At 41.0% G+C, this 22,895-nt stretch overlaps 3 protein-coding genes across 4 annotated transcripts; 1 reads left to right on the top strand and 2 right to left on the bottom strand.

Moving 5' to 3' along the window:
* Positions 1-773: 773 nt before the first annotated feature.
* LOC124007579 (FERM domain-containing protein 8-like) lies at positions 774-5,167 on the bottom strand. The gene is made up of 11 exons (XM_046318237.1): positions 5,004-5,167; positions 4,326-4,413; positions 3,948-4,115; positions 3,354-3,455; positions 3,026-3,084; positions 2,604-2,770; positions 2,273-2,488; positions 2,040-2,163; positions 1,530-1,679; positions 1,182-1,410; positions 774-1,048 (listed from the first exon to the last, which is right to left on the bottom strand). Exons 2-11 carry the CDS (start codon positions 4,411-4,413, stop codon positions 948-950), a joined length of 1,404 nt encoding a protein of 467 aa, XP_046174193.1. The 5' UTR covers positions 5,004-5,167; the 3' UTR covers positions 774-947.
* A 3,362-nt stretch (positions 5,168-8,529) lies between these two features.
* On the bottom strand, positions 8,530-18,364 carry LOC124007555 (zinc finger protein-like 1). Its single transcript, XM_046318215.1, has 8 exons — positions 17,657-18,364; positions 17,298-17,414; positions 15,171-15,282; positions 14,804-14,997; positions 14,487-14,562; positions 14,125-14,319; positions 13,757-13,904; positions 8,530-11,045 (listed from the first exon to the last, which is right to left on the bottom strand). The coding sequence occupies exons 2-8, from the start codon at positions 17,397-17,399 to the stop codon at positions 10,859-10,861; spliced, it is 1,014 nt and encodes a 337-aa protein (XP_046174171.1). The 5' UTR covers positions 17,400-17,414; positions 17,657-18,364; the 3' UTR covers positions 8,530-10,858.
* LOC124007563 (sororin-like) lies at positions 17,833-22,688 on the top strand. Of its 2 annotated transcripts, none has more exons than XM_046318236.1 (5): positions 17,833-17,913; positions 20,528-20,595; positions 20,751-20,819; positions 20,940-21,440; positions 21,616-22,688. In XM_046318236.1, the coding sequence occupies exons 2-5, from the start codon at positions 20,557-20,559 to the stop codon at positions 21,694-21,696; spliced, it is 690 nt and encodes a 229-aa protein (XP_046174192.1). In that variant the 5' UTR covers positions 17,833-17,913; positions 20,528-20,556; the 3' UTR covers positions 21,697-22,688. The 2 variants fall into 2 exon arrangements, with proteins under 2 accessions (XP_046174192.1, XP_046174184.1); XM_046318228.1 differs by lacking the exon at positions 17,833-17,913 and adding an exon at positions 18,669-19,234.
* The last annotated feature ends 207 nt before the right edge of the window (positions 22,689-22,895 follow it).

Here is a 22,895-nt window from a genome sequence, read left to right as displayed (position 1 = left end):
GTCATCACTCCAGAGAACACATTTCCACTTAGTCCAATGGTGGCAAGCTTCACAACACTCCAGCCGATCCTTAACACTGCGCATGGTGATCTTAGGCTCCACGGAAACCCATTTAACGAAGGTCCAAACAGTTCTTGTGCGGATGTTGCTTCCAGAGGCAGTTTGGAACTTGGTATTGAGTGGTGCAACGGGTGACAGGTTATTTATTTTACACGCTACATGCTTCAGTGGTCCCTTTATGAGCGCTTGTGTGGCCTACCACTTCGGGGCTGAGTTGTTGTTGCTCTTAGGCATTTCCACTTCACAATAACAGCACTTACAGTTGACCAGGGCAGAAATTTGACAAACTGACTTGTTGGAAAGGTGGCATCCTATGACAGTGCTACGTTGAAAGTAACAGAGCTCTCCAGTAAGACCATTCGACTGCCAATGTTTTTCTATGGAGATTGCATGGCTGTGTGCTTGATTTTATACACCTGTCAGCAACGGGTGTGGTTGAAATAGCCAAATCCACTCATTTGAAAGGGTGTCCACATACTTTTGTATATATAGTGTACATAGTCAGTCATTGTACAAACTCCATCTGAAGGAGAACTGTAATAAAGGTCCCCTATCACAAGGGTAAAAGCTCAAAGGTGGCGCTACTGTCAATGTTACCACTACTCATCAACAGTTTCATATTAAACTCCAACTGGTTCAACTTGACTAGTGAAGCAATGCCACTCAATGTCACTTTCCAGCACCTAAATAACGTAACTTCATATACACAACACTTAACCATAAATATTTATTCACACTTAAATCCTACTCTTGGTCCATAGTATTTTTGCAATCAAGAAGATAAACCTCACCAACGCCCTACATATCTTTTAGCCTTAATCTCAACTTGCATGTTCAGTTTTGGTCTCCAGGTAGTATAGAGCAGTGCCTAGATCAGAGATGGAGGCTCAACCTTGCTCCACCTGTACTGATGAGTATGTAGGTGGCTGTGCCTGCCTGGTGAAAAAGGAAGCAGCTCTCTTCGGCTTCAAGCGTTTGATTTCTTTACCTGCCCGGAGGACAACAAATGCATTTAACAGTTAGTTTTACAACCTAACCTGATCAACAAATGAAGCGTATATGGATGGTTAATACTGACAAAATGAATGACATGCATGATGTTGGCCTCTCCTCAGACTCACCGTTGTCCACATAGCTGATGGTGTTCAGTGTATGGACCCGACTGCACACCACACTGCTCTGCCTGCGCAGTTTCCCTCGCCGACCACCCCTTCCTCTGTCACTGTTCCCTGCCTGTCCAGCAGGCTGATGGGATAGACTGACATCATTGTCTGTTTCTGTCGCCGCCCCTCCTTCGGCTGCAGACTGTAGCTCCACACAGAACTCAATAAGACCACTCATAAGTTCTGCCTAGAGAAACGAGGGAAGAAAGAACAGTAGCAACTCTGGTCACTTCAATGACATCTATGACCACCTAATGATTTTTTAAAATTATAAATTTGAAAAAAGGTAGGTTTAAGTTTCATTACTTGTTTTGAATAGATCTTCAGTAACTTGTTGACAGGGGTGCCGGCCTCCTCCCCATCGAATTCAAGCCACAGGATGTGCGAGTCACCTTCCCCCTCAGGGTAGCTGTGGTCCCAAGACAGCTCACTGAAACGCAGTCCCAGGAGCACATGCTGTCATGGAGCAGGAATGCACCAGAGAAAACGAGGCAGAAAAGTAGAAGGTTGGGTCATTCAGTGAAGTCTTTTTGCATTGATCGAGGACACCTCTGGTTCATACAAATCCACATCTTACTTAATCACACACAGTAAAATAGGTCATATTCTGCTAGTAATGTAGAGGAGTTATCATTTATTTAACAAGGCATGCCAGTTAAGAACAAATTATTATTTACAATGACGGCCTACCCCGGCCAAACCCGGACGACGCTGGACCAATTGTGCCCCGCCCTTTGGGACTCCCAATCACATAAATCAAATCAATCACGGCCGGATGTGACACAGCCACTCACAGCTTGATATTCCATGTCTCACCTTCTCTTTGATGTCCATTACATACACCCCCTCCAGACTAATCCCCACATTGACAGCTTTCCGTCCTGCTCTATGAAGAATCCCCTGAGCTGGCTTGTCAATCTCCCCCGAGAAGAAAGCACACCTGGCAAGACAAGAAACAAACATGATGCAAGTGACCTGTGAAGAAGATCCAAACTGTGAATGTGTTCCATGCAGTTAAGTTGAGGCCAATAGTTTGACTTGTTCCTTACCCATAGTAAGGCAGAGAGTGGCATGTGCTGAGGTACTGGCGTAGATGCTGAGTGGGCTCCGGGGGGGTGCTTCCTAAGGTGCTGATCTTGCGATACTCCTCCAACAGGTTGTGCTCCAGCCCTGCCTGACGGCCCCCTTTTCCCCTCAAGGTAGAAAACAGCCCCCCACCTCCCCCTGATACATGTGCAGGCAGGAAGGATATCAGCTTCTTCTCTCTGAGGGAGATGGGAGAGGAGAAGCAATAGTCTGGGTATTATTTTGAGTTTCACTCTTAAAAATAATACACAACGCCACCAAGAGGCAGACATTCAGATGCCTGGCATAGTTTACCTTAAAGCAGCAGTGGCTTTCTGGTCGTCCAAACCTACTCCCAGTTCCATAGCAAAAGACAGTGCTCCCAAACCCGTCCAGGTTTCAGGGTCACAGGGGAAGCGGCCAGCGAGAATGTTAACCCGTGCCTCGTCGTAAAGTAGTCTCAACACCCCCTCGTCTTCAATCTGGAGGGAAATACCATGCAATGAAATGTGGAATACAGGAGGATCCAAACACATGCATAGGGGCATTCATCAATTCTTGTAACTCTTGAGGGACAAACATAACCTTTTGTCTGAGGGCTGGTGCTAGAGTGCTCTGGGGTATGTGTCTACAAACAGGAAAGTATAATCTATCCATTTGACTTGACACAACACAACTTGACTGATATCCCCAACAGCTTCATGTTAAATTTAAGGAGAAAACAGAACAAGCAGTACCTGCAGCTCTTTAGACTTGGGATGAAACACATTCCTTCTGTACTGCAAGCATGGCTCATCTGGAGAAAAAAAAGGAAAGTAGGGCATGAGGAGGGTAATACAGAACATTGTTATATGATGGCAGATGTACGGCTTAGGATTAGTGATGTTGGGTCAGTGGTAACACGAGGTCAGGTTGACAAAGCAATATGAATTCAGCAGTGGGGATGAAAAACATCTAACAGATGTGAGACAAAAATGTTAATCTGCCAAAAATACAGAAACAAATAGAAAAGATTACAGAAACACACAAGCTCATCCCTACACACAGAGACACAGGCATTCTCACCTTGAGATATGTCCTCCTCTGAGGCCTCAGTGAAACGATACAGCAGGTCCTGCCACTGGCGGCACAGTTTGTAAGGCTGATGCTTCGGCTTTAACTGCAGTTCTGAGAGAGGAGGAAAAGGCATGTAGTAGACAACGATGTGATAATTATGGAAAATGATGAAAAGCATTCTCATGGCATAACAAAGAAAGGAATTTGGCATGACAAAGCATGCTAATATATAACACCATATCCACAAGCCGTAGACTTGGCCTACACTCATTTCCTCTGTAGTGATCCCTTCCCTATTTTACAAACAATGCCAGTCTTTCAGAAAGACAGTAGTTAAAAAAAAGCATTCAAATTGTAAAATGTTCCCCTTATGGCCCAAGTGCTCTCTTCGAATTGCCACCAATACATAATACAATGAACCAGACCAGCCTCAGAAAACACTTCCTTTGTAATGCATACCTGCCTTTCTTCTCCTGATCAAATCAAGAAACTGTCAAATGAATGGCCAAGTTGCTTATATTAAAATAACAGCATGTGCCGCACAGTTGTTTGAGGGTTAGGGGAGGGGAGGGGGGGCAGGAGCATACAGTGTGCTGTCATTACCGAGCAGAGGAGAGCAGAGCCAGAAGGCAAAGGCATCCATTGCAGAATCAGGAATGTGGAGAGCCTCCCGGACACTGCGGCCTAGCTCCTGGACACTCACACAGGCAACCCCCTCCACACACAGGTGTACTGCACTGTCACCCACCAGGTACACAAGCACATCTTGAGCTGTAGGAGAACAAAGCCAGGGATGGAAGTCAACATAATAATCTAATGCAAAACATGGAACGTCTGCAAGCCACGATGACGTCATGAGCTTACATGAATCAGTTTGATATATACACAAGGCTAATAAACACCATGTTCCAAATAAGAAAACACAAACAGGGACAAAAATGCTATATTGTGAACACCAGACAAAGCAAAAAGGGAACTGACCGCGGGTGACAGAGGATGCCACACTTCCTCTCTGTGAGCTCCCCTCCGACGGCTCTGGAGGAAAACCCCCACACTCATCTCCTTCCATCTGTGTGAGACACACAAATCAAGATGAGTTTTTCTAAAAATGTATGTTATCCACTAGCAAATTCACTGTGGCATAGCTAGCTAGCCACCTCCGCGAGTAACGTTAACAATAGCTGTAGTGGTGGTGGGGATCGATACAGTTGTTCTCCATCTTCTTTTTAAATAGTGAGACAATTTGTTTTCAGCAGTTATATTCCCTGACTGATGATAACTCGTTCTCATGGGTCTCGCTTGTCCCTCTGCAGCATACACATATTGAGCAATATGTGACATATCTAACTTAACAATAGAATATCTCTCGTACCGGCACCCAAGTATCGTGATAATATAATATCGTATCGTGATGTCCCTTACAATTCCCTGTCCTAGTTATCTATAATGATGTTCAATATCAAGGCTTTGATTTTGTCGTTGTTGTTAAGTCGTAAGAGTTTTTACTGAAACGACATTTCACATCTAAGTTAGCTGGTATCCTGCCAACAAACTGTAGACAACTCAATTACGAATATTGTGCTAACATTAGCTACTAGCTAGCTAGTTACCAAGCAAGAAGACAGCGGTGGCTAATCCAGTGACATGACATTCAATTACCTTCTTTTGCTGAAAATGTATAATTGACAGTCCACAAACTAGTATATATATTTTTTTCTAACTCCGTATGAGAATATATTTTGTCAAAACAACAACTTCAACAGTTTACCAGCACACCGACAACTGTCTACTCTAGACTAATGTACTGCGCCCTTTGTGCTTCTTCTTTTTCTGTGCGTTTTATGGAAGACTACAATCCCAAAATGTGTATTACCGCCACCAACTGGACGGGGTTGAAAAAACCAAGGTCAAAATAAAACCCATACGTGATAGGGAGAACTAACTTAATCCACCCAAATAAAACTATTTAAAAAACACACAAACCGCCAAAACTCCCACTTCTTCCTTGCTTCAAAACACCATGACTTGAGAGGGTGTACGGGTGGTGACAATACTCCATGCAACTACTCCGCTGAGAAGTCTTTCAGTCCCAGGAACCGTTCCACAGCATCCACAATGATATCTAATTTACTGGACCTCCCTAGGGGAGGCAGCGTAGCCTAGTGGTTAGAGTATTGGAATAGTAACTGAAAGGTTGCAGGTTCAAATCCCTGAGCTGACAAAGTACAAATCTGTTGTTCTGCCCTTGAACAAGGCAGTTAACCCACGGCCTAGGCCATCATTGAAAATAAGAATTTGTTCTTAACTGATTTGCCTAGTTAAATAAAAATCTATCACCATAGCTATTATGGCCACAAAGACCACCTTCTTAAACTTTAACATATCTGGATCCTGCTGTTGAACCACAACCCCTGCAGCCTTCAGTGAAGCCCAATCCACCACCATGGGCTCTTTAGGAGCACCATTCAAACCCTCAACACTTTTAACAGCCACTGCATATGAAATGCTCTGGAGAGCCCACATCATTCTCTTTCACTCTTGTTGGGCATTCTAAAAACTTGGCTTCATGGTTCCCATCACATTGCAACATATCACATTTTCATTACTTTTAAAACTTTTATGATCTTTTCCACAACTTGGACATCTCGGGTTCTCCCTTCTGAAAACGCTTGAAACATGTCCAAAAGCTTTACAGTGATCACACTCTATTGGTCTTGGAACAAATGCTCTGACTCCGTAGTTGTAAAGCAGGCAAGAATAACTGAGTACTTCTGGGTCCTGGATTTTGGGAATCCTTCAGAATAAGACTCTGGCCTGTTTACTTCGTAAATGAAAAATTCTGGTAAAAAATGATAGTGCACAATTATCGATATATTTATACTAGTTATCATAGAAATAATCATTAAAATGATTTATATGAGATGTTTGTTTGTTTCAAGCCTAAATGGTCAACTGTTTTTTGTGTATGTACTCCTATCATTTATTGCACCGTACACATTTGTATGTACGTTGTGTCACAGTAAAAGGGTCCATTCTACTCAGGAGCAGTTTTAGTTTACAAATCGAGAGTTTACACCCAGAGGAGCGTTGCTGCTCATTTTGTAGCTGCTCATTTGGCAATGAGGCCCTTAATGTATCATTTACAATGTTATAATGCGTGTTACTGGTGATTTCTAACCTTTGGTGGGCAGATTTCATAATTTAACTTATTCAGCACATTCACATAAACGGTGGCTCTGATCACAATTTTGAGGTTTAGGTTGCTTAATGTAGGCTGTCATCGTAAATAAGAATATATTCTTAACTGACTTGCCTAGTTAAAGGTTAAATAAATAAAACTGAACTGAGGAAGTTCAGTTCCCGCTCAGCCCAGTCAAAACTGTTCGCTGCTCTGGCTCCTCAATGGTGGAACAAACTCCCTCACGACGCCAGGACAGCGGAGTCAATCACCACCTTCCGGAGACACATGAAAACCCCACCTCTTTAAGGAATACCTAGGATAGGATAAAGTAATCCTTCTCACCCCCCCCCCCTTAAAATATTTAGATGCACTATTGTAAAGTGGCTGTTCCACTGGATGTCATAAGGTGAATGCACCAATTTGTAAGTCGCTTTGGATAAGAGCGTCTGCTAAATGACTTAAATGTAAATGTACAGTAGCTAGCAGCACAAGCATATACTGTTGTGAAAATCTCTTTTCACCCACCATCAACACCAACAATCTCTGCAATCTTCCTCCATGCCATTGGCCTTATGATTTTGTCTCTGTATTTTAACAAGGAAAAATCAGTTTCATGAACCGAAGATCTTCAAGCAAACATCTGCTCCTCACCTGATTGGTTAACGGCAGCCACGTGCAATTTGCATAAAGTAAAGCAGTGCTGAACTTATTCAGTTTGCTCCCATAGCACAGTTCGAGCTGCTCACCTTCCCACAACCTCCTGCACGTCGCTCCGTGTGTTCTCGTTGAAAATGAATGTGGTGGAACTTTGTCTGGCGAATTCGGAAGTAGTGGAAACACTACATAATGCAACAACAAAAATTCTGCTGCCCCGCAAACAACAACTGCATCTACGCATGTAAACATTCCTCAAAAAACCCACCAATCTTCTGAAAGCCTATCCCTGGGATAGTTTTATTTTTCAGTTGGACAATTAGACACATTTTCCCACCAAAAGACACACCAGAATGGCTTTCCAAGAGGTGTTGAGCATTCTTGAGTGGTCTAGTTGCAGTTTGAATATTGCTGCCCATCAATGATTATTTACAGCTGTAATGGTTGTCAAAGGTGCTTCCACCAAGTATTAACTCTGGGGTGTGAAGACAATCTTATTTATATTTTTTGTACGTTTTCTATAAAAATTATTTCACTTTCAAAATGTGGAGTATGTTGTGTAGATCATTAGGAAAAAAATACTGCAACAGGTGTGTAGACTTTCACTAGGCACCATAGCCACGGGAAGTAGGGTTGCTGCATTACCCCCTTAAAAAAATACATGTAAAAAAATACAAAAAAAAAAAAAATCAACAAAAAAAGAAATCAAAAGTTGTGCACTGGCCCTTTACCAGTATTAGCAGACCGATGTAGAAGTTTGTAGTGCGGGCAAAAACATCGATTCACCATATCTGCTTTGGCAAAAAAAAGTTGAATAATTAAGAACAGTATCTTGTAGGATTCAATAGTTGGAATTAAAAAAGTTGTTGCCTTGTCCCTTTCTCTGAGATTGTCATTCTAATTGAATCCAGCAAGAACAAAACCCTGTCCTCAAACATTTACATCCAAAAAGGTGCAAAGTTATGGGCAAAGACAAAACATTTTTCTTGATCAAATAACATGGAAATTTATTTACCATCCTTACAAACCACTTAATGTACATTACTGTATTACATAGGCTGGTCATCTAAGTTCATACCTGTAGACTTTCCATCACCATGAATAGAAAAATAAATGACCAATATAATTGAGTAAATTGAGATAGCAAGTGGTTTGTGATGATGTGGCTCAGTTGGTAGAGCATGGCACTTGCAATGCTTGGGTTGTGGGTTTGATTCCCACCAGGGGAGCAGTATGAATAAGTATGGAAATGTAGGCACTCACCACTGTCAGTTTCTCTTGATCTACTAAAAGGAATGAATAGACCATTTCAGTTATCACATAGAAATAAAGTATTTCAAGAAACTGGAAAACATATCAAGCAAGTCATTTTATATTCCACAATATTAGCAGATTAACTGTTTTGTACAGAGCAGTTCTGAGATGCCAATAAATTAATCACATTCCCCTCAAGAAACAAAACACTTGCATGAGTCAGCAACTTTCCATCCTCAGATAATGATATGTCAAACCATTCAGTTCTTTTAAACACTGATGTGAAAAGTAACAATATGACGTGTTCATAGATCATGTCAAACAGTTAAGTCTTTACAAAGAGTATAATTTAATTGAGAAATGTGAAAAGCAAAACAAAATTGGGGTTGTCAGCTTTATCAAAAGGGATAAAGTCAGCTTTATCAAAAGGACATTACTCCAAAATAAATGTTTAAAAAAACAAACAGCTTCTTATGACAGAACTGTCTTCTGCAGAGTAAGCATCAGCAAGAGACATTTTTCCTCAAATATTTTTTAAAGTATGTAATTTTTCACAAAAGTGCAAAGATAAGAACAGCAAATTGATATTGGTGTACTGTTGACATTTGATTTAAATACATAAAATGGGACTTCTCAAACACAATGATTTCAAAAGAGGTCCTAGCAACACACCTACCCACGAACACCTTTTGTTTTTGTAAATGGCAAGTTAAAATGGTCAAAGAATGTCCAAATATACAACCAAATTTGAACCACAGCAATGCGCAGACACCTTTAGCAATACTTCAAACTCAAGAGAAGCAAGTAAAGGATCTTTGAAAGTAGACCACTGTCAAACATAGTGTCTGAGCACACAGCCTGGTCTCATAGACTATATGTAACATAGCGAATGTAAATCCGCAACCCTGAAAAATAATATGATACGTTTAGTATGGTATAGTTACGTAAGACAGATGATTACTTAAGGCATAATTGAAAGTAGGGTGGTTGGTCGTGGTGGATGGGTGCGATTTCAAATCTCATCACGGATAACTTTAGAATTCTAGCTAATTAGCAACTTTACAACTACTTAGCATGTTATCTAACCCTCACCTTAACCCCAGGCCTAGCTAATGTTAGCCACCTAGCTAGATTTCATAACATATCATACCTTTAGCAAATTCGTAACATGTCATGAAATGGGTGATGGACATCCACAGATTAATACATACCATATGAAACATAACTTGGTAAAATGGAGTTTCTCGGATTTACATACAGAAAAGTACTCAGACCAGGTTGGGGCACAGGGCACTTGTGGATTTCAGAACACTATGATATTTTAATACTATACCAAGATGAACAATGTCCCTTGGGTTAACAACCACTCAATTTTAATATCCTCAGACTAATCGGTTCTACATTTTCTTTGTCCAAAGATGACAATTTATATTGCATTCAGAATTTGGGAGACAATCGGTTAGAATCATTTATTCCAGTTCAACACAAAATTCACCGTAATTCATTCAATTTCTATATTTACATACTTTAAGATTTAATCAACATTCAAAAACAGTATGTGCATGTCAGACACAGCATTCTTCCAGTTCAACACAAACCTCACACTCACTCAAGTAACTTGAACAACTTATTGATGCCCACTCCAAAAATACCTTTGTTTTTAGCAGATGTTGCAACAAGCCATATTTGTGTGCCATATCTAATAGAACAGTATTTCTGTTTTCCCATCACCTTTATTACCATCACTGCAATCTAATTTAAAGTAACTGTCCAGTGTTCCCAGATTTATATTAAATATGATCTAGAACTAATTACAATAGGAGTGAAATAGTTCCTTCCTTCCTTCAAAAAAAAAGAAGAAGAAAAAATATTAATGCGAGTAAAGCGCTGATTGACCAGCTCATCCTCTCAGAGTAAATAGCCAGCATTTTTTTAAACGGCCTGTTTGAGTTCAGTTTGTGTTGGATTAACAAATTACAATTACAATTTATGCTTTGGCTACAAATATGAGTATAGGATGAGTCAACAACATTATTTGGGTAAAAGTTAAAGAGTATGAACTTAGTGAGATTTTCACTGGACAGTTACTTTAATGTACAGTGGGTCAAAATATATTAAATTTGACATATAGCTCTAAAAGCAATGTAAATAATTTAATGTGTTCACACACTCACTCACACACACAGGTTCTATAGCCCATTAGTTCTTAGTAGTAGATGAATAGGAAATTTGCACCTGCCTATCCCAAAGAGGGGAAAAGGGTATACGGTTGTTATCATTTGCAGGGCAAAAACGCATCAACCTGTCCTCTTCTTTCATATCCGAGAGAGAAGGTGCCTCTCTGCCTCTACTGGTCCCACAATCTTAGATGGACTTAGATCGGCCCCATGTTCAACACTCACCAGGACATGGAGTTGGGTGCTGGTCAGTTTTTGCCCACTCGGATGTTGGGGTTTAGTAGGGGGTCTAAGTTGGGGTCGGAGTCGGCTGAAGCACGGCCCAGTTTAGCCATAATGATAATCAAGGTAAAGAATCCCAGAACTCCAACCAGAAGGAGCATGAAGACCCTCTGTTTCCAGGACAGGCCTGTCCTCTTTGAACCCGTCCGGTTTCTGAGAACACAAATTCATTTATATCTTCAGAGTTTAGAGAAATGGGAATCCACCTTTGGAGACAGTAACTGATAAATCAGATCTATAATAAGTAAGTTACAAGGATATGTTTATTTTTACAACCAAATCTATGTTTTTGATGTAAATGGAATGTTGTTATTAGAAGAGTAAAGACATCTTTTTGGGAGAATTCACTTGTTTTTGAGAAACTTACCCCAAACAGCAAATCAATTCCTGATCCTCGTTGTGTATAAAGGGGGCCCAGAAAAACCATGAACAAATGCTCTAAAACACCCAAATACATCCTTTCAGAAATGGCATACCTCTCACTATAGCAATGCAGGTCTTTAGATGCTGTACACATGAAATTGTGTCATTCCAAACTTTATCTGCATAGTTATATTCAATTTTGTTGTAACTGCCAAAAATAAAGAATCAAATAAACACTTAAGTAAATGAGGAATACAAAGTACAGTATATTGAAAACATAGGGTGACTCCACACAGGAAGTTCCAGACACTTCCAGAATCTATGCCAAGGTGCACTGACTCTGTTCTGGCGGCTTCTAGTGGTCCAACACCCTATTAAAACCACTATGTTGGTGTTTCTTTTAGCAACCTGTAGCAGCAACCTGTAGCAGCAACCTGTAGCAGCAACCTGTAGCAGCAACCTGTAGCAGCAACCTGTAGCAGCAACCTGTAGCAGCAACCTGTAGCAGCAACCTGTAGCAGCAACCTGTAGCAGCAACCTGTAGCAGCAACCTGTAGCAGCAACCTGTAGCAGCAACCTGTAGCAGCAACCTGTAGCAGCAACCTGTAGGGGCAGCAACCTGTAGCAGCAACCTGTAGCAGCAACCTGTAGGGGAAACAGCAGCAACCTGTAGCAGCAACCTGTAGCAGCAACCTGTAGCAGCAACCTGTAGCAGCAACCGATAGGGAAACAGCTCGATAGGGGAAACAGTCGATAGGGGAAACAGCAGCAACCTGTAGAAACAGCAACCTGTAGCAGCAACCTGATAGGGGAAACCGATAGGGGAAACACCTAGGGAAACAGCTCGATAGGGGAAACAGTAGCAGCAACCTGATAGGGGCAGCTCGATAGGGGAAACAGCTCGATAGGGAAACAGCTCGATAGGGGAAACAGCCTAGGGGAAACAGCTCGATAGGAAACAGCTCGATAGGGAAACAGCTCGATAGGGGAAACAGCTCGATAGGGGAAACAGCTCGATAGGGGAAACAGCTCGATAGGGGAAACAGCTCGATAGGGGAAACAGCTCGATAGGGGAAACAGCTCGATAGGGGAAACAGCTCGATAGGGGAAACAGCTCGATAGGGAAACAGCTCGATAGGGGGAAACAGCTCGATAGGGAAACAGCTCGATAGGGGAAACAGCTCGATAGGGGAAACAGCTCGATAGGGGAAACAGCTCGATAGGGGAAACAGCTCGATAGGGGAAACAGCTCGATAGGGGAAACAGCTCGATAGGGGAAACAGCTCGATAGGGGAAACAGCTCGATAGGGGAAACAGCTAGGGGAAACAGCTCGATAGAAACAGGGAAACAGCTCGATAGGGGAAACAGCTCGATAGGGGAAACAGCTCGATAGGGGAAACAGATAGGGGAAACAGCTCGATAGGGGAAACAGCTCGATAGGGGAAACAGCTCGATAGGGGAAACAGCTCGATAGGGGAAACAGCTCGATAGGGGAAACAGCTCGATAGGGGAAACAGCTCGATAGGGGAAACAGCTCGATAGGGGAAACAGCTCGATAGGGGAAACAGCTCGATAGGGGAAACATAGGGGAAACAGCTCGATAGAAACAGGGAAACAGCTCGATAGGGGAAACAGCTCGATAGGGGAAACAGCTCGATAGGGAAACAGCTCGATAGGGGAAACAGCTCGATAGGGGAAACAGCTCGATAGGGGAAACAGCTCGATAGGGGAAACAGCTCGATAGGGAAACAGGGGAAACAGCTCGATAGGGGAAACAGCTCGATAGGGAAACAGCTCGATAGGGGAAACAGCTCGATAGGGAAACAGCTCGATAGGGGAAACAGCTCGATAGGGGAAACAGGGAAACAGCTCGATAGGGGAAACAGCTCGATAGGGAAACAGCTCGATAGGGGAAACAGCTCGATAGGGGAAACAGCTCGATAGGGGAAACAGCTCGATAGGGGAAACAGCTCGATAGGGGAAACAGCTCGATAGGGGAAACAGCTCGATAGGGGAAACAGCTCGATAGGGGAAACAGCTCGATAGGGGAAACAGCTCAAGTCGCACAAAAGGGAATACAACGTCACAGAGAAAGTTTGGAATGACACAGTTTCATGTGTACAGCATCTGAAGACCTGCATCGCTATACTGAGAGCTTTGTTGTTTCTAAAAGGATGTATTTGGGTGTTTTCGGAACCTTTGGCCCCCATATTACACAACAAGGAAAATTATTGCTGTTTGAGGTAAGTATATCAAAAACGAGTGAAATTACAAAAAAGATGTCTTGGACCCTTCTATAACATTCCATATACATAAAAATAGAGATTTGGTTGTAAAAATAAAACTTCTCATTTAAGTATGTTAAATAATGGTTAAATAAAAATAAAACGTACTGTTTTATATATGTAATGTCGTTTGATCAGAAAGGTGTACTTGCTGTGCAATAACTACATGAATAGCACATACGTTAAATAACTAGTAACATAATTAAATGACTGACTTGAGAATCTGTGCAAACCAGCTGAGTGCTGGTCGTCGCCGGTACTTGTCGTCGTCAAAGTCGATCTGTGTCACAGAGCTGTGTCCAGCGCTGTAACTAGAGCTGGGACCAGTATCCCGTGTGTCATAGACTTTCCTTGGGGTTGATGCTGGAAGCAAAAATAAACATCAAATGAATAACCAAATATAAGGATACATTATACACATGCATCTACATGAAGAATATCAGATGCGTTAGCAAAAATGACATGAACTAAGATTAGATTTGAGGATTGGACTAGCCTGTATGGCATGACAACACTGTGTGGTTAGTCAAATTTAGGATTAGTACAGTTCCTGCAAACCAGAGTGACATTCATAGTCCTTTACCTGTGTGTAGGGTGATTGTGTCACTGGAGGTTGCAGTGATCATGTTGACCCCAGAGTGTTGTTCTTGTGCTACCATCCCCCCATTGTTGTCGAGATTTCCATGATCTTCCTGTACTGGAGGTGGAACTAGACTAGGGGCCGGGCTGGGGGTGTAGGAGTGGGTGGGGTAAGCTTCAGTGGTCTCCAATGCTGGGGCTAGCACAGTGGGGGAGAAGGTAAATGTTACAGTAACCTTTCTGATTTGAACAAACAAATCGAACATTTATCTTAGCATTATGTCATGATGCAGGGATTCAGCTGCAATACAGGCTTCCGTTATTGCAGACCAGCAAGGCATTAACAAACCAGAGACAATGACTCACCGTCAAATGTGGACCAGTCAGCATAATCAGTGACATCCTGTGTGCTGTCTTGAATAGCTTCTACAGGTTCATCAATCTTGCAGTGGAGAGAGTATGTGCATGTTAGATTTGAATCGTCACAGAATACTTGCCATCTCGCTGAAAGAAACACTTGATTTATGGGTCCTAAAACATATTTTAAGCCTTAAAAATATTTTACACTAATGTCATACACAATTTAATGTCGGTACCCAGCATCTCAACCAGTATATCCCTGTCACCATCATTATTAAATTTCTCTAACCGCTAGTGTGACCCAGCCCAACACTATTCCTCACCAGAGGTAGGCCTAGTCCAGCTCTTGCCCAGTTGACTAAGGAGAGCTGTTCCCTCAGCATGTCAGCTATTGGGCTGGCCAGGTTGGAGGGGGGAAACACTGGACCCTGGCAGCTGGGGCACTGGTATCCTGCAGGTGCAGTGTGTAGGGGCAACCGGGCTGCCAGGTCATGAAGACAGGCCCAGTGGAATACATCTTGGATAGAGAGAAAGGGCAATGATCCAGGTGGGTTTGTGCAAATTCCACAGAGCAGTAATATCAAGCAACAACAATAATAATATGGAGAGTTACTCTCAAAAAATAACACGCCTACACCAAATTCAATGAGAGCACAAAGGATAACAAATCAAAGACGTTGACAATCTTACCATAGCAGACCAATCTGACAGTATCCTGGGAGATCAGTGGGTTATTACACAGTCGACAGTTAGGGCTGTAATCACTATCCTGAAGCCACTGGAGGTAGGACTGCACTATACACTGGTAATCAGAATGGAGAGAAAATACTTCATAGTTTAGTGGCAAAGACAGCTACTATTAGTCCCTTTTAGAATCCGAGAGTGGAAGACTTACACTCTCTTCTCTAACATGTAAGCTCAACATTTCCAAATAGTCCCATTACAAAGTCAGAATGTGTAACACACTTCTGGACTTACTTTACTCGTTGGCAATGATTTTGTCCTTATGTCGGAGGTAATCCACAATATATCCATAAAGAACTGTTACCAGTCTGACCTTCATTATGACGGTTTGCACATGGTTCTGCCTGCTGGCAGCTTTGGCCCATACCTCCAACACAATGCGGTTTTCAAGGGATTGTTAAATAAATATTAACTGTTTGGTCATATTAACTGTTTGAAGAGTATAATCAGAACTACAAATGTCAGATTATTACATGCAAAACAACTGCGCACATTTAGCGCTATCAGAGTTATACAGCAAGTAACTGCATGCTTTTAAGTAAACAATTTTATCATGTAATTTCAAATATGTGAGGGTAGCCTCAAGATCTCTCTCAATATTGGCCACCATGAATTGGAAATGTGAGTGATATAAAATAAAAGTGAACTGTTCCTGACAAGTAGGAGTGTTTCTTTTAGGTTAATTTCCCATCCTTTGAGGGCTCTGCCTGTCAAGTAGCAGAAGGGGCATTTCCCGATGTACAGTTAACTGATAATATTTCCTTTGCAAGCAACTAGTATGAACTTTGTACAGTTGGCTAAACATTGCTAGTGGTAAGTAGACCTAGCTAATGTACTTTTTGCTGCTGACAGACATGATAGGCTACATTGATTGATGGACGTCAAATTAAACTAGTTAGCTAATAACATATCACGTCAATATAAACAAACTTTCAGTGGATAAATTAGATGGATAACTTATATCCAAATATTGTTTGATTTTCTTGCCATCTATAGTGGTAATGACAGAAGTCCGACTGACAACTTTACCAGGAGGAGGACTTGCTGATGTCAAGCCCTTTCCAAAAGGACAATCTCTGATGAAGCGAGCTAAATGACACGTTTGTTTCGCTAGCTAGCCCAATATATACTCTTAAGAAGCCTATCGTTTCTCCTTAAGGTCCATGGATAGTATATGTTATTTCCAGAGGCAGCCACAAACTCAATCAACAAGTGAATCGATTCTCAATTGAGATAAGGTTCTAGGAACATAAAGCACTTTACTTTCATGTCACATCAAAATAATTTCACAAATGCAAAATATATACTTACTGTACACTGTTTTAACAGGCTTTATCAGAGTTGCAGCCAACAATAATTTTCAGTGACAAAACGCTTCTGGTGGCATTCCTCCGTTACACACAGGTGTTCGGAGCATGCTAGGTAACACATGTGGTCCCTCCAACTTCCGTAAACATGCGCTTTAACATGGCGATAAGGCCATATGGGAACACTAACCCTATAAAAAAGGTATTTTTGATATACATATATTTTTTTATTACATTATATCTCGCTGATATGATAGATAAGTTCCTTATGCTTCCAAAACTGTACCGCAAGCGATACATTGTAATGTTCAGAACGAGTGTTGAGGATCTTAACAACATTCCCCGGTACAGAAGACACCTTCGTCCAATGTGTAATGTAATGGAACGGCGAGTCATGATCAAGGGTAGCTAGCTACATGCCAATCGGATTGGCTACCCTCACATATCTGAAATTACATTTTAATTGAGGTTTACTGATCATGAAACGAATGCAGTTACTTGCTGCATTACTCTGATGATAGTTACACGTGGAATAATCGGAAATGTGTAGTTCTGATTATGCTCTTCAAGAGGTGATCTGAAAAACAAATAGTTAACAATTCCTTGAAAACGGGACGTAGTTCTCAATGGTTTTAGCAGAGTTTGAAGTCTCCTTTCCCCCCAGCAGCCAAATCGAACGCACTGCACCATATTGTGACGTTTTATTGTTAACGACCTATATTTCATTTCACATTACATTAATATTCAGAGCAGTCCATCCACTGACCTTGTTGTGGTTGGAGACCAGGCAATGTTCACAAACATTCACCCGATGTTCAAAGCAGAACAGGTTGGTCACCTTCCTCTTAGGACACTTGCACAGACCCATGGTCTGCCTGTAGTACTGTACACACAGATTCAGACACAAGTGACCACCAAAACAAGCTTCAGCAACAACATCATAGTTATGGGTATTATCTAAGCAATGTTCTGATATCCCAGTCAAATCTACTCATGGATCAAATTAAGTTTGATGATTACATATGGGCGTGTAAGACACTGCTTTCGTGTATTGATAGATATTGCTAGTTCACTAGCATCATATTTGTTTCGGGTGGCCTTAATTATAAATTATCTCAACCTTACCTGTTACACAAACTTTCTCCTTGATGCTTTTTCGTATGAAGGAAGGGTTGTAAAAATACTGAAGTTCCGCTCTACCAACTTGGTCAGTTAAATCTAGAAAAAGTGAACGTTTTCAGATGCTGACATTTTGCCACGTCTCTTCCGGTAGAGTCGCAGAATAATGATGTCACGTGAGCACGGCACAGCTGGTCCAAGATTAGTTTGTGCTGAATTTTAAGACGGTTAAATGCTCTACTAACAAAAAAGCTGTTAGAATTGTAAGTATATGCATGTCCCTTAAGGTCCTTGTGTATTTGTAATGTGATATTGTACTCCCTAGCTCGATTGTATATTGTTTGTAATCAATGTATGCTTGTGTTCCCTCATATGCTTTATGTATTGATTTGATATTAATAAAAAATAAAAAAAATAAAAAAATATTAGTTTGTGCAGTTTTTAATTGAGGTTGTCAGGTTAAAATTGGTTTGGCGAGAGCAGATCAACGATCAGATTTTATCGTCATTGTTTAAAAATGTTATGAAGTGTGTGGAGAACAACCCCTCTTCACATTGTTTAAAATAGAATTTAAGTATTATTTTGAAATAATCAATAAGTGTGAAAACAAAAAAGCAATAACGTTACGTACCATAAAACGTTTTGACAAATTGAAAATGTATCTCGATATCTAATACTCCTGTCTGTTAGGTGATGTACTCTTTGTTTGTATATTTCTATTGTTGTATTTGTTTTGTTCATAATAATAATATTGGCGCGTTCTAAGCACGTAGCTGCATATTTTCGCCTACTCTATGACGTGCACGTGCGTATTAACTAATTTCGCCCTTGCACTCCTAAACAACGCAATTTTTTAAAACTTTGCAAAGGGTCAAATCTACAAAACTTAGTCCACTCTGTTCGTAACAGGTTTTCGTTTTAGGAAAATACAATTATTGTTTTCAGAATAGAAATAGAATCCATCTCGCTCCATCCTTTCCCACTGGGCTTCTTGTCATCGCCATATTCGGTAGTGAGTAGAAACGCCCACCGGATGCTTCAAACGTATACATCCGTTGAAATCTCTGGCAAATGTTTCTATCTGTGTTTATCGTAGGTTTTCTTCATTACATTTTTATTTGGCGGTTGCAACAAAATGAAAGGTGTATACTGGAGTGTTAATCTATTTATTTGATCTAGCCCTGTGTTTCCGCCTACTATTCTGGAGTTTATCATAGTTTAGTGCAGTACTGAAGTAAATGGTTGTAGAGAGACGTAAACAACGGACAGGAAGTGGCAATCTAGCACTTCGGTACTTCCAGGCGGGCAATTTTGAAACGAGTAGGACTTCAGCTAGGGAGATCAAGCAAAGTGAACTACTACAGTATTTATCTAGCTAGCAAGTTATCCACTCGCAATATTGCATTACATCGGTTTTGCATTAGTTATTAGGGGCCTAGTCAGCTTTTTATATTTATTTGTTAACTATACAATTATCTTTTCTCATTTCGTAAGCTAGCTTGTTAGCTACTGATTTTATATTGGTAAATCAAGCTGGATAGGCGGCAAGGATGACCAACGAGACACCACAACCCGTTTTGGCTGGTCAGTATTTGTGTTATTTTGTTCTTTATTTCACACCCGCTATATCCGAAAATGTGCCTCGGGATTCTTCAAAGTATCCACCCTTTGCCTTGATGACAGCTTTGCACACGTTTGGCATCCTTTTAACCAGCTTCATGAGGTAGTCACCTGGAATGCATTTCAATTAACAGGTGTGCCTTGTTAAAAGTGAATTTGGGGAATTTATTTCCTTAATTCGTATGATTTAATCAGTTGTGTTGTGACGCGGTAGGGGTGGTATACAGAAGATAGCCTTATTTGTATTGATTTTTAAAAAACCTTTATTTAACTAGGCAAGTCAGTTAAGAACAAATTCTTATTTTCAATGACGGCTTAGGAACAGTGGGTTAACTGCCTTGTTCAGGGGCAGAATGACAGTTTTTTTTTTAACCTTGTCAGCTCGGGGATTCAATCTTGCAACCTTTCGGTTACTAGTCCAACGCTCTAACCACTAGGCTACCGTTCAAATAAGCAAAGATAAATGACAGTCCATCATTACATTAAGACATGAAGGCCAGTCAATGTGGAAAATGTCAAGAACTTTAAAGGTTTCTTCAAGTGCAGTCGCAGAAACCATCAAGCACTATGATGAAACTGGCTCTCATCAGTACCTCCACTGGAAAGGAAGACCCAGAGTTACCTCCGCTGCAGAGGATAAAAGTTCATTAGAGTTATTGCAGCCCAAATAGATGCTTCAGAGTTCAAGTAACATACACATCTCAACATCAACTGTAAAGCAGAGGCTGCGTGAATCAGGCCTTCATGGTTGAAGAGACTTGCTTGGGCCAAGAAACACGAGCAATGGACATTAGCCCGGTGGAAATCTGTCCTTTTGGTCTGATGAGTCCAAATTTGAGATTTTTGGTTCCAACTGCTGTGTCTTTGGAAGACGCAGAGTAGGTGAATGGATGATCTACGTACAGTGCCTTGCGAAAGTATTCGGCCCCCTTGAACTTTGCGACCTTTTGCTACATTTCAGGCTTCAAACATAAAGATATAAAACTGTATTTTTTTGTGAAGAATCAACAACAAGTGGGACACCATCATGTCTGTCTTTACATATTAAAGCATACAGCTGGATCTTCACAACAGATGGCTTTGGACATGGACTTATCTTGACAGTAGACTAAACAACTGTCTCTTCAACTTTAGCAGTCAAGGGTCTTTACCAGTCAAGTCATGTTGCTACTGGCTACAAAGATCACACACCATTGTAAAGCTGCCGGTTAGGTAAAATTGTTTATGGTTGGGCCATTCTTTGTCTTATCATACCAGATTCTACCTGCCAGCCACGAAGGAGGTCAATGCGGTTGACCTCTCCAAATGATAATGTCTCCAACTCTGTGAGTAGTAACTTTGTCAGCAGCTAGAACTAAACACCACCAGTCTTTCAGAACTAGTAACATTTCAATTTACCTATTGACATAGTCAAGCTGCATCCTGCAAACATCTTCAGTCATTTCAGTATTTTGTCAAATTATGTTACTGTAATCCACAGGCTCCTACAGATGCCGTAAAACGCTGCATCACTGTGAGGAAGATTGCACCCAGGAAAACACAAGTCAATGTGAGTTGAAAGAACACAGCAAATCGGTTTCCATAATAAGCTGCATAGTTTTTTAAATGTTTGGTCCTTCTGCTATTTTATATTAACCCAGTCATATGTGCACAATTGATTTTGTTTCAGGTCCCCTCTGAGGACCACACAGAAAATGAACAAAGATTGATTGAAGGCAGTCCTAAGAAGTCCCAAATCTATACCCCAGGACCTGCCCAGGTCCCTACACCAAAAGCCACCATGCTCTCCCCGATCTTGGCCCCCTCACCACCCTGTCCACAGGCTGCAGCAAACCCAGAAGACTCAGCATGGTCACAAAAGGTGCGGAGGTCTTATACCCGCCTAAGCATAGGGGACCCTTCATTTGAAAGTCACCAGGTCATGTACTCCTCATCTCCTCAGCGTCGGGAGACCCTGTTTGGATTTGAGAAGCTTCAGACACCTCAGGTTCTCCGCAAGGTTGAGAAGTTCAGGGTGGGCCCTGAAGCCTCCAGGTCTCTCTGTGGAGTCAGCTCCTTCACCCTGCTGGTAGGGGACAACAGTGCTGCTCCCGACCCAGAGCCAGATTTCAATATCCCTGGTGTCGCTGTGGTAAAGGAGAAGAGGAGGAGGAAGGTTCCTCAAATAAAAGTAAGTGAGGACATATGTCACTGTTGACAACTACACTATAGTAGACTACAGTGTACTTTACCACTTAACAAGATGTGAAAACCAGCGCTTACCACTATTTTCAAGATGGAGATGTGGAAGAAGTTATAGCATTTGTACCTTTGTTGATCTACTTTTCAATTTCCTTCCTAACCAGCTGGCAGAGCTGGATGACCTTGCGGCAAAGATGAATGCGGAGTTTGAAGAGGCAGAAGGATTTGAATTGTTGGTGGAATAAACTCAGGGGTCATCTACAAACACTTTGACATGTGACTTGAAAGACTGGTTGCCAATACTGGAGAAAGTTAATGTTTTTAATTTCATTATTGAATTACAAAGACAGTGAAGAAGAGTTCAATTTTTATTTGAATGAATATGCCACCTATGGGAAACCAACAGGATTAATTTACAAGACAAATGTTGATTTTTTAAAAATATTTGTTTTAATACAAACAAAAAAATTCAGTTGGAAATGTCAGATTGGTAATCACCAACAATGTATCTCAAGAAAGAATTCTAGCTTCAAGGATGTTCCTGTCACTTTGATATGTTAATAGTTATTTGTTTTTTGAAATCACAACTTCATTAGGTCACTGGGACATCATATTGTGTTGATGAGCACCCTTTATATTTTAAATGATTTGCTCAATCATTGTTGGATTACAGGTGTGTTTTAACCTAAAAGAATTATTTACAAAGCACCTGTCACATTTTGTTCCCTGGAGGTTGCGCTCACCCTCTCATTGTGGCTTCTTCCATCACTGTTATTTTATTTTGTATTAGTGTAAATGTAATTAGTTTCTTTATTCCACTCATCGATGATAGTTTAGATGTTAGTGATTTAAGACTTATATTATCTGATCACCACTCCATATCAATTGGAAACGTGTTCTTATTGGCTGACCATGTCCGTTACTGACTCAAGTCTATCATATGGTTGATCTCTGCTTTGTTTAGTTTTTCTGTAAGAAGTCATGTTGCTTTTTAGAATTGTTCTGTTATCATGAATATAATAAATAGTTTGTTATTCTGTGTAACTCTTCCAGTTCGAATAATTACTGTATGAAACAGTTCATTTTTTCCTTTGATCTATGCATTTGTGATAACAACTGTGCTACATAATGCGTTCATTATAGTCATTCATTTTTATCTTTTAAAGATACTTTTTGAAGTAACATTTTACCAGGCCAGTGATAAAAAATAAAAAATAAATAAAAAATTAAATGTCAATTTTGTTTATATTGAGTATCAATGTTCTAGGTCTCCTAAATAACATTGTCCTTTAGAATTGAAGGAGAAAACAGTTGATTTGTGAGTTATATAACCTGTGGGCTGGGTTTCAGCCCCACACTGCTTTGACCTTCCATTCTCTTTGCTGGAGGGTCACATCAGTGCAGTGCTGCCATTGATTGCGAGTGGAGGGCTGTGCTGTATCAC

This window comes from Oncorhynchus gorbuscha, linkage group LG02 (assembly GCF_021184085.1).
Source record: "Oncorhynchus gorbuscha isolate QuinsamMale2020 ecotype Even-year linkage group LG02, OgorEven_v1.0, whole genome shotgun sequence".
NCBI lineage: Eukaryota > Metazoa > Chordata > Actinopteri > Salmoniformes > Salmonidae > Oncorhynchus > Oncorhynchus gorbuscha.
The sequence above is the reverse complement of the archived record's forward strand: the minus strand, read 5'-3'. Positions and strand labels throughout refer to the sequence as shown.

Excerpts from the sequence above, each read along its gene's own strand:
- LOC124007563 (XM_046318228.1), top strand. The coding sequence starts at position 19,201 with ATGACCAACGAGACACCACAACCCGTTTTGGCTG. Across the intron at positions 20,596-20,750 it reads ATGATAATGTCTCCAACTCT|GCTCCTACAGATGCCGTAAA; the intron begins GTGAGTAGTAAC and ends TGTAATCCACAG. Across the intron at positions 20,820-20,939 it reads CCAGGAAAACACAAGTCAAT|GTCCCCTCTGAGGACCACAC; the intron begins GTGAGTTGAAAG and ends ATTTTGTTTCAG.
- LOC124007555 (XM_046318215.1), bottom strand. The coding sequence starts at position 17,399 with ATGGGTCTGTGCAAGTGTCCTAAGAGGAAGGTGACCAACCTGTTCTGC. Across the intron at positions 14,320-14,486 it reads TGACTGGTCCACATTTGACG|CCCCAGCATTGGAGACCACT; the intron begins GTGAGTCATTGT and ends CCACTGTGCTAG. Across the intron at positions 11,046-13,756 it reads TGGTTTGCACAGATTCTCAA|AAACCGGACGGGTTCAAAGA; the intron begins GTCAGTCATTTA and ends TTGTGTTCTCAG.
- LOC124007579 (XM_046318237.1), bottom strand. The coding sequence starts at position 4,413 with ATGGAAGGAGATGAGTGTGGGGGTTTTCCTCCAGAGCCGTCGGAGGGG. Across the intron at positions 4,116-4,325 it reads GGCATCCTCTGTCACCCGCG|CTCAAGATGTGCTTGTGTAC; the intron begins GTCAGTTCCCTT and ends GTTCTCCTACAG. Across the intron at positions 1,411-1,529 it reads TGAAGATCTATTCAAAACAA|GCAGAACTTATGAGTGGTCT; the intron begins GTAATGAAACTT and ends TCGTTTCTCTAG.